This window comes from Gekko japonicus, unplaced genomic scaffold (genome assembly GCF_001447785.1).
Source record: "Gekko japonicus isolate JY-2015 unplaced genomic scaffold, Gekko_japonicus_V1.1 scaffold36, whole genome shotgun sequence".
In the NCBI taxonomy this organism is placed as follows: domain Eukaryota; kingdom Metazoa; phylum Chordata; class Lepidosauria; order Squamata; family Gekkonidae; genus Gekko; species Gekko japonicus.
The window spans coordinates 2,484,174-2,494,310 of NW_015164182.1; the positions used below are offsets into that span (position 1 = coordinate 2,484,174).

The 10,137-nt window shown below is 50.3% G+C and overlaps 1 protein-coding gene across 1 annotated transcript in view; it reads left to right on the forward strand.

Moving 5' to 3' along the window:
- COL16A1 (collagen, type XVI, alpha 1) overlaps positions 1–10,137 on the forward strand; it is a 213,974-nt gene that overhangs the window by 178,868 nt on the left and 24,969 nt on the right. The window contains exons 51-58 of the mRNA XM_015408105.1: positions 726–779; positions 1,087–1,140; positions 1,410–1,454; positions 2,426–2,479; positions 3,519–3,554; positions 4,659–4,721; positions 9,107–9,178; positions 9,716–9,769. Of these exons, the coding sequence (XP_015263591.1) occupies positions 726–779; positions 1,087–1,140; positions 1,410–1,454; positions 2,426–2,479; positions 3,519–3,554; positions 4,659–4,721; positions 9,107–9,178; positions 9,716–9,769 (432 nt within the window). The remainder of the gene's footprint in view (positions 1–725; positions 780–1,086; positions 1,141–1,409; positions 1,455–2,425; positions 2,480–3,518; positions 3,555–4,658; positions 4,722–9,106; positions 9,179–9,715; positions 9,770–10,137) is intronic.

A 10,137-nucleotide genomic window follows, 5' to 3' on the forward strand; every position in this document is an offset into this window, starting at 1 on the left:
TATATATATATATATATATAAACTCACAACCCTCTGCCTAAGGCAACTACCCACTCTGCCTCATGGTAGCACCAGCCAAGCATACAAAGGAAGACGTGGATCATCTAGATCAGGAGGAGTCCCCTTTCTCTCACCCCTTATATGCCTGGTCATGACCTTTCATTCTACTGTAAACATTTGCTGGTTTCAGGCTTATGAAAGTTGAAGCCAATTAGAATCCTTGCTTTAGCCATTCAACTCCTCACTAATCTGTGGCCAACCAAGGAGCCTATATCTACAGTCCACACCTACCTAACTGTATGCTGTGCAACAGGTATGGGACTTTGAGTTGAGATTTTATGACATCCACCCAGCCTCAGCAACCAAAGAGGACCAAGAATGGATGGAGAAAATTAGCATTTAGTTGTTGTAGATTTTCTGGGCTGTATGGCCATGGTCTTGGCATTGTAGTACCTGATGTTTCCCAGCAGCTGTGACTGGCATCCTCAGAGGTATAACACAAAAAGATGTCAATCTTTCTGTGTTATACCTCTGAGAAGGCCAGTCATAGCAGCTGGTGAAACGTCAGGTACCACAATGCCAAGACCATGGCCATACAGCCCAGAAAACCAACACCAACTAATGAACTCCAGCCATGAAAGCCTTCGACAACCTTGTTCAGTTGCAGTTCTGAGAAGGCAGGAAGCAAGGAAGCATGTGCTGATTGCCAGTGTCTTTTCCCGCAGGGTCCCCCAGGACAGCCCGGATACCCTGGTGCCATGGGTCCCCCTGGGCTACCTGTGAGTATGTTGTACAGGGGGAAAGGGATGTCATGGCAAATGAAGTAGGTGCTTTCCTGGCGGTAGAGGTGGAGGGGATGAGTGAGGATTGTCTGACTTGATTGCCCCAAAAAATGGCCACCCACTGGGTAGTTGAATTCCAGGAGTTTTTAAATAGGTCTCACAGGAACAAGCATATCTAAAGCTTGGGCCATAAGTCCCTAACTGTGAAAGCCACCCCCCACCCCCCAGTGTTTTCTGCCATTGACTGTCCTATCTAGTATTACTTGATTAAACATTGTTTTCTTTGTATGTACTTACTAACTAGGGTGCTAAAGGGGAAAGAGGTTACCCTGGTCCAGCAGGTGAAAAGGGAGAATCGGTAAGCAGCAAAACTCATATGTAAGGGGGGAAAGAATTATTGGGATGGAAAGCCATTGAAGGTTGAAAACTGGTATAATTTTAATTTATTGTCATGGGTAAATTCTTCAACCCCTTTCTCAGGTTCACTTAAAATTCTTACAGTCAGTTAAAATACATACATAATCATAAAAGCCAAATCATACTGTGAATCTCACCACCACCACCACCACCACTGCTTAGCTTTAGCAACAGTGTGAGGTCTCATTTCTTTTCTCTTTTTTTCTCCAGGGTCCTCCTGGTTTGGATGGTCCCATAGGTCCAATTGGGCCAGCGGTAAGTTTGCAGCTGAGTTGTGTGATGTTTAAGTAGCCAACTCTGTCATCTGCAGTTGGCTTGGTGTGTTGTAGACAAATTGTCCAGTTAGAAGCTGTTTGAGGAAAAAATGTTCTCTGACCATATTTGGGTCTCTGTATTTGCATGCATGTGACTTTTCATTTCATGCTCTGTGTATGGCCTGGTTCTCCCAGAGGTGGTAAGCCTGTTTCTGATCACCAGGCACAATTGAATGGAGGTTGCTTCCACATGGACCATTTTCTCCACATTGACTTCTTAACTAGAGCGTTGGTTTCAGGGAGCATCAGCACGATAGCCCTGTTTACAAATTATTTACTATGATCTTTAGTGAAAAAGTGTAGTCCAAGGATGTTAACACGCTGTCTAGATGGAGAGGTGTACATTTTCAAAGGTCCCATTCACATTGGTGCCATTTTTCCCTGATGAGCCTCCAGAGGGCTTTTTGAGGACTTAAAAAAAACCTGTAATTGCAATAATGCTATAAGAATTGCTGATTTAAAAAAAAAACTCCCTCAAAGAGCCCTCTGGTAATGTGGTGGGGGGGGAATGCAAGGAAAATGGCAGCTGCATGGGAAAATGTACAGAAAACTCCATTGTCACTGCAACCCGTCTTTGCATTTATAGCAGTGACAAAATGCAGAACAGAGAATCCTTGCTGTGTGGAAGCATCCAAGCAGTGCCATCCTAAGCAGAGTCACACCTTTCTAAACCCACTGAAATGAGTGGACTTAGAACGCTTGCTAGGATGGTACTGAAAGTCTACAAGGCATCCTCTCTTCTTCAACCTAGGCTGTGTTCAGGGGGGGGGGGAGAAGAGCCTTTGATCCATGAGAGGCTGATGTACAGCCCTGGCACAGGCTTGGGGACCACCTCTGTGAAAGCAAGTCCTGCCATAGGTTAGCTACAGCTGTCGTCATTTTCCTGTCACCTTTAATCTCTCCTGGCATCAGGGTCCAAGAGGAGAACGAGGACTACCAGGCAGCACAGGAGAAAAAGGCGATCAGGTGAGTTGTCGTTTATGAGGGATTGTTTGACCGTTTGAACACGTGCCCCACAAGCCCACAACCCAAGCCCAGCATCTGGGAGAGGCCCATGCTCTTCCCCGGGTATGGCTTTTGTCTCTGATCTGCTGAGCTGAGGAGACTACAAAAGAACAATGGTGGAAAGCTGGGAGCAATGCAGAAATCCCTTGGCCCTAAGGTCAGCAAACTCCAGACATAGGGATGCCAGCCTCCAGGTGGGACCTGGGGATCTCCCAGAATTAGAGCTCATCTCCAGACTACAGAGACCAGTTTCCCTGGAAGAAATGGATGCTTTGGAGGGTGGAACCTGTGGCATTGTACTCCACTGAGGTCCCTGCCCTCCCTAGGCTCCACCACCAAAACTACAGAAGTTTCCCAACCTAGAGCTGGCAACCCTACACACCCCACCCCCACACGATGGCTAGGGGGAACCTGATGACCCGACTCCAAAAGGGGCCTGGAGATCACCCATTTCCAGACAACAGAGTCATTTCCCCTGGAGAAAATGGCTGCTTTGGAGGACAGATTCTATGGCTTTATACCTCACAGAGGCCCCTCCCCTCCCCAAACCGCACCCTCCCATGGCTCCACCCCCAATCTCCAGGAATTTCCCAGACTGGAGCTGGTAATTTGGGCCCGTCCTGTTCCTGTCTAAATGAACTTCAAGTTTCCTGGCACCCCTGCTGTACATCAGCCACCCATGTTCCTCTCCAATATGTGTGCTTTGAGAACCCAGAAGACCCATCCTTGTCAGAGGCTGTGTGCTGTCTCTCCGCGCGATTTACTGCACTGACTTTGTCCTCTTCCAGTTAGCCTTGGATGGGGACAGGTAATTCTGCCACAAGTCTGCATCAGGTTTGACGGGATCAAACAAGACATTCTGACTGGTGCAGAGAGTGACCCAGAAGGATTGTTTGTGTGGGGACTTTTTCTGGGTCTGTCTCCTGCAGATACCATGGGGATGGAAGCTTATTAAGGCCCATGATTTTCAGTTAAAGTGACGATCTGTATTTATTTCCAGGGATTTCAAGGCCAGCCTGGTTTCCCAGGGGCGCCTGTAAGTATTACACATCCTAAGGAAGTTTCGGACTTATGGCAGAGCTGTGTGTCTGCAGTCTCAGCGTAGAAAGACAGGAGACGAGCACATCTACCCCCATACCACTAGGGCAGGGGAGGAATTTCGGAGCTGGTGCTGAGCAATCAGGACCTGCAGATTAGGAGGGAAGGGGTTATTAACTCTCTTTTCGAAAGAACATTGAAGTATAAGAAAAATCAACAATGCAATTGCTTGTTTGTTTTGTTATAGAGGGATTTTACTATGCCGGGAGGTATAAGGAAAAGATCAAATGTTTGGAGAATGAAGTGGCAGGGAGAGGTGATTCAAGTTTGGAATAGTGTGCAAAAAATGAAGGGAGGGCTTGTTTCTTTACCCTTCCTTGTATTACAGGGATTGAAAGGGTATACCTGACAACAGACCTGTGGTGCAGTTCTCCATAAAGCAGAACTCTGCTCCTTTTAGAAGCTTTCAGGCTGAAGTCAAGAGTTCTGTGTTGTATGTGCAGAGAAAGCTCCACCTGTGCTACTGGAGTTCAGCTTAGCAACAATTTCAGCTTTCAGGTTTTAATAAAACAAACTTAAAAAGCAAGTTTCTAGTCCTGATAACTGCAAAAGTATTCTTGGATGTACAGAGAAACTTCCTGTTGAGATTGCAAAAAACAACAACATTTGAATGCCCAAGGGGGAGGGCTCCAAAGCCCCCTGCCTAAGCAGAAGGGGAATAAATTATGCAAACTTATTCAGTTTGCAGGATTTATACAGGCCATGGGATTCAGCTTTTCTTGGTGCAGAATTTTGATGTAGGCAGTTTCTTTCTAGTGTAGGGCGCTTACAACCTAGGATAGAGGGAACCAGGAAAGTGGCAGTTTTGCTCACAAATAGAGTTCATACATGCTGTTTTTATTTATAAAAATACTATATAGTCCAGCAAATTACAATTAACAGTCACTGAATACCCATTTTGAACAACTATATTTAGATTCTTTTAGTCACATATCCAGTACTGTATACAATGCAGAAGAAAGGATTTATACATTCTGTAGCCAAAATGTCTCTATTTTAACCACATAAAATAATCCATTTCTTGTGCTTTTTGCTTTGTTAGGGACCTCCAGGGTTCCCAGGAAAAGCAGGATTACCTGGACCTCCTGGGCCTCCCGCAGAAAAGGTGAGTAGAGCACTAGAGACCATACAGAAAATGGGAAGCTATAAACTTTTGAGCATATCAGATTTCTTGGCTTTTGTTGCTAATAGGGAATCAGGAAGAAGACAGTACCACGTTTTGCTCTGCCACAGACTTCCCATGTGGCCCTGGGCAAGTCACATAGTCTTCCTAACCAGATTTTACTCCACTCTGTAGCTATTTTTTATTGAGGAAGCAAATGAGCTGACACTATATAAAGTACTGAGACTGACACAGTCTCTGTCGGAACACAACACCCCTCCCCCCGTGGTCCGGACAGTCCCCTAGCAGACATAGACTTTGAGATAGTCAGGTTTGCACCATGCTCTTGAGGAACGGCACACCTCCGGGCTGTGTGTCTATGCTTCTGGAGTCAGGCTTGCAGGACCCTGAGGTGTGGCTGGGACTTCGAGCTCGGCGGGCGTGCCGCTAGGGTCCAGTGTGGGGACCAGTGCGGAGTTGTCACCATCTGCCGTTGGGGCACTTGGGGGAGCCAGCGGTTGAGCGGGGCCTTCCGGTTCCTCTGGGCTGGCTTCCTCGACTTCACTGTCTTCGGGTGCCTTGGGATTGGGGTTTGTGAGCCGGCAGCGCAACTGGTCAATATGCCTCTTGAGCAACTGCCCGTCTTCACAGGATACCTCGTAGGAGCATGGTCCCGTGACCCGGACTATTTTGGTGGAAATCCAAGCAGGGCCCCGGGCGTAATTTCTGGCGTACACCGGGTCCCCTGGGAAGAAGCCTCTGGTGGCCACTTGGTCCTGGTTAGTCGTGTTGTGTTCTGGAGCCTGGTCTCGGTGGAGGCGGTCTAACCTGGTGGTGAGGCACCAGCCCATGAGGAGCTCTGCTGGACAACAACCTGTGGTGGTATGGGGGGGGGGGTCATACGCTGACTGAATAAGAAAACCGCCAGCTTGTGCTCCCAGTCCCTGTGATCCATGCCGCGGAGCGCGTCCTTAGTTGTCCTGACCATGCGTTCCACCTGGCCATTTGTGGCTGGATGGAGCGCGGCTGAGTGTACATGCCTGATGCCATAGTATTGTGTGAATTCCAGGAATTTGGTGGACGTGAATGTTATGCCATTGTCGGTAACCAATGTGTCTGGTAACCCGTGTGTGCTAAAAATCCGCCACATCATGCGGATGGCGGATCTGGACGATGTGGAGGCTATGGGCACTACCTCCAGCCACTTTATGTATGCATTGACCAATATAAAAAAGATTTGTCCCCGAAAGGGCCCCACGAAATCCAGGTGAAGTCGGGCCCAGGGTTTGTGTGATGATTCCCAGGGCCGGACTTGTGCCTTTGGTGGCTCCAGTCACAACTCCTGGCATTTCTGGCACCTCTTTACTTGGTCCTCAATCTCGTTGTCGAGGCCTAGCCACCACACATAGCTCCGGGCCAGTGCCTTCATGCGCACTATCCCGGGGTGGGTCTCATGTAGCGCCTCAATCACCCGTTTGCGCAGGGGCGTGGGCACCACTACCCGGCCACCCCCTTTGTGAGACGACATTTCTTCCTTCTTAGAGATGAATGCCGTTAAATCGGGTCCCACCGAGCCGGTAGGCCACCCCCTCCTCACCCAGTCCAAGACCCGGGACAAGATGTGGTCCGGGGTGGTGTGCTGGGAGACTTCAAGACCTGGACCGGACAGTTGGGCAGGTCCTCTATCAGAGCGATGTGGTGTGCCAGGGCAGGGTTGGGGTCGCATGAGGGCAGGAGCAGGCGGCTGAGGGTGTCGGCATGGCCCATTGCCTTGCCAGGCCGGTGCTGGAGTGCATACTGGTAGGCCACAAGGAAAATTGACCAATGCAGGACCTGGGGAGAGAGCATCTGGGGGGTTTAGCGATCCGGGCCCAGCAACCCCAGCAACAGTTTGTGGTCAGTGAGGCTCATAAAAGGCCTCTCAAACAAGTAGTTGTGAAACTTTTTAACCCCTGCCATGATCGCCAGAGCTTCTTTATCTATTTGCGCATAGTTGCGCTCTGCTGGTGACAGCGTGCGGGAGTAGTATGCTATCGGCACTTCCCTGCCGTCCGCCAGTGTGTGTCCCAGTACTGCCTCCACCCCGTACAGGGAAGCATGGCACGCTAGTACCACTGGCAGCGCCACGTCAAAGTGTGTGAGGACTGCATTAGACACTAAAAGGTCCTTTACTGCCTTGAAAGTGGTGGTGTGTTTGGCACCCCAGGACCACGGGTTCTGCAACTGCGGCTTTGTGAGGCAAGAAGGCATGATAAAAATTCAATAGTCCTAAGAACGCCTGCAGTTCCAATTTGGAGGACTGGATGGGCACCTCTGTGATAGCACGGACCTTCTCAGGTGTAGGATGGATGCCCTGAGCGTCTACGGCAAACCCCAGGAACTCTACCCGTGGCACTCCTAATAGACATTCCCGCTTGACTTTCAACCCTGCTTTACTGAAATGCCTAAGCACAGTCCTGAGCCGCTCAGCGAAGGAGTCCGAATCCGGTGCGGCAATCAACACATTGTCAAAAAAATAGTTGGATTCTTGGGATTCCTGTAAGGAGGCAGTCCATTCGATTCTGGAAGATCCCCAGAGTCACACTAACCCCAAGTTGTAACCATTTCACCTTAAAAGCCCCCTGTGCGTGACTATGGTCTGGGCTTCGGCAGTGGCATCATCCACAGGGAGCTGCTGGTATGCCTGGGCCAGGTCCAGTTTTCCAAAAACTCGGGCCCCCGCCAATGAAGCCAGTACCTCGCTGACCACCAGTACCGGATATGCATGGTCATGTAATGCCTTGTTGAGAGTGCATTTGTAATCCACGCAGATGCGGACGTCCCCATTTTGTTTAACTGGGGTTACTACTGGGGTTTCCCATTTGGCGTGCGGCACAGGTTCTAAAACCTCTTGAGCGACCAGGCGGTCCAGCTCTGCCTCAATTTTGGGCCGTAATGCAATTGGGGGGGTGCCTGGTTTTCATGTGTATGGGTCTAATTACTGGGTCTAGGTTGAGGGAGACCAAAGGCCCAGTGTAGCGCCCTAGCGTCCCATTGAACACTTCCAGAAATTCGTTACACACCCCGTTAAAATCCTGGGCCTGAACCTGGTTCACCCCCATCACCCTGAACCACAAAAGGCCCAGTAAGCTGGTTAGCCTCCCTTCCACCACCAGCAGCTCTAGAAGTCCATTAAAGTTCTTGTATTTCACCTGGAATTTGCCCCACCCCTGGATGGCAACTGGGTTCTTCTGAAAGTCTTGGAGGGAAAGGCCCTGTGGCTTTTCCAAGAGGGGTCCCCCCTGGGGGCAGAGTTTCTGTAGCAACCAGGCCTTCCCTGACCTGCTTGCTTCAGCAGGCATTTAAATGCCTCCCTGCTCCTTGCAGGGCTTTCCCCGGCTTGCCTGCCTCAGCAGGCGAGCCGGGGAAAGCTGGGGGGCTCTCAGCCCCACCCCACCCCACCCCAAGGCATTCTCCTCCAGCCTGCCAGCCTTGCCCCAGCCCAAAAAGCAGCCCCCACCCCCCGCACCTGTCTCCCACCCCACCTGAAACAAGCTCCCCCCTGCCAAGCTCCACCTGAAACAAGCTCCCCCCTGCCCAGGGCCCCACCAACTTACCTTGCCTTCTGGCTGGTGGCAGTGGTGGCTGAGAGCAGAGGCAGCACATGCTGCTTCGCAGTCTTGGTGGCCCAACTGAGGGCTGCTGGGGGCGCGGCTTGTTGCATGTGCCTGCTCCTGGGCTCCTTACTGCTGAAATGCCATCCCAGGGCATTCCAGCTGGAAATGACCCCTGCAGGTCAGGGCCCAGGAGGGAGGGAAGGGTGCAAGTCTCTGCCAATTCCAGGATTCTGCTGGCACCTGCTGCTCACTTCTGGGAGTGCACCCTAAATATTTTATATAAATGTGTAACTTGGTTTCAGAACACCTGAAGCCCACGTGGCCACAATCAAGGCCTGCCGCCTCTTCGACAGGCTTTAAAAAATCACTTTGCGTGTGTCTCCAAGCAGGTGTCCAGTTCTGGACACATACAAGCCCAGCTGGCACACTTCTGTGGCAACACCTGTTGAGCATCTGCAGCAGCACAAGCCTCTGGCACCCACCTGATGCAATGAACCATGAACATGCCTGGTCCACAGCTGTGCCAGCTGTCATAAGCCCCAAGTGATCTCCTGCTGCCATGTGCGGCTCTCCATTCCAAATCATTTTTCCAAATGAATTTCCTGGGGGGAAAGCTTGTTAGGAGAAGGAGGAAAGATTACCAGTCCACCTTCCTCTCACACAGCCCTGGTTTCCCGTGCATCCATACTCTTGTGCTTCATTATACTGATAGAGCACCCCCCCACCCCACCCCACCCCTGCGACAGCCAGTTTGCAGCTTTAATCGTCTAACACCTGTATGCGTTTTTGCAGGGCAGTGAGGGGATGCGTGGCTCACCTGGGATGACTGGCCCTCCAGGGCCTCCAGGACCTCCCGGGTTACAAGTAAGTATGTACTGAAGATCTTGGTTTACAGTTTACAGAAAGCCCAATATGAAGAGGAGAGACCAGATTAGCAGTGGAGCTAAGTACTTTATGGAGAAGTCCTTTGTGTAATTGGGTTGCAATTAGCAATCTGTCGGCAGAAGAATCAAAGATCTTTCCTGCATTCACTGCCCCTACCCCAGCAGTAATCTCCGACCCTGGAAAACCAATATACGTGGACTAGTAACCACATGGGACTGGGGGGGGGCGGAATGAAATGTCCCTCTCTCCCCCTTTCTATCAGCCCAGGTGTTCCAATGGCAGAAGAACCACATCAGTTTGAGGAAGTCTTCTGAGGCTGGAGGAAGGCTTCTGACTTTGCTGAGCAGAGTGGTAGGGTACAGGCCCAGGCATGGGAAGTGCTTCAGTTGCTTTGGTAAACTATAAGAACGCTAAGTATAAGGGCTTCCTCTGCTCCACACAGTACAGATCTTTTGCCAAGTAGCACGAGGAACGAACTTACTGTAACCCTGTTTCATTTCCCTTGTGATATTTTAGGGCCCACCTGGCTTGGAGGGACTAGATGGGAAGGATGGGAAACCAGGATTACGGGTAAGCATGTGCATCTATCTGCCAAGCCCCTGGGCCCTTTTGCCTATGCTTTTTGGCAGCCCTCTAATAATTGGGTGCCCCACGGGAGATGTTTAGCTCACTTCTGGCTTAAGCCATGAGGGTGAATCAGGAACTGGCCCAGTTTGGAGCCTGGACTTTGTGGAGGAGGTAAGCATGGTTCTGTTCTTGTCTCTGATCTGACTTTGAACTTGAGAGCCAATGTGTTTGGAGAATCATGGTTGATTGGGGAAAATGGGGGTGGGCTGTTGTGTACACTGTGACATCGCTCCTGGGATTGTTAGTATAAAATGAAAAAGGGGAGAAAGACAGAGCACCCTGAGCTCCCCAGAGGCAGGGAGAGATAAATA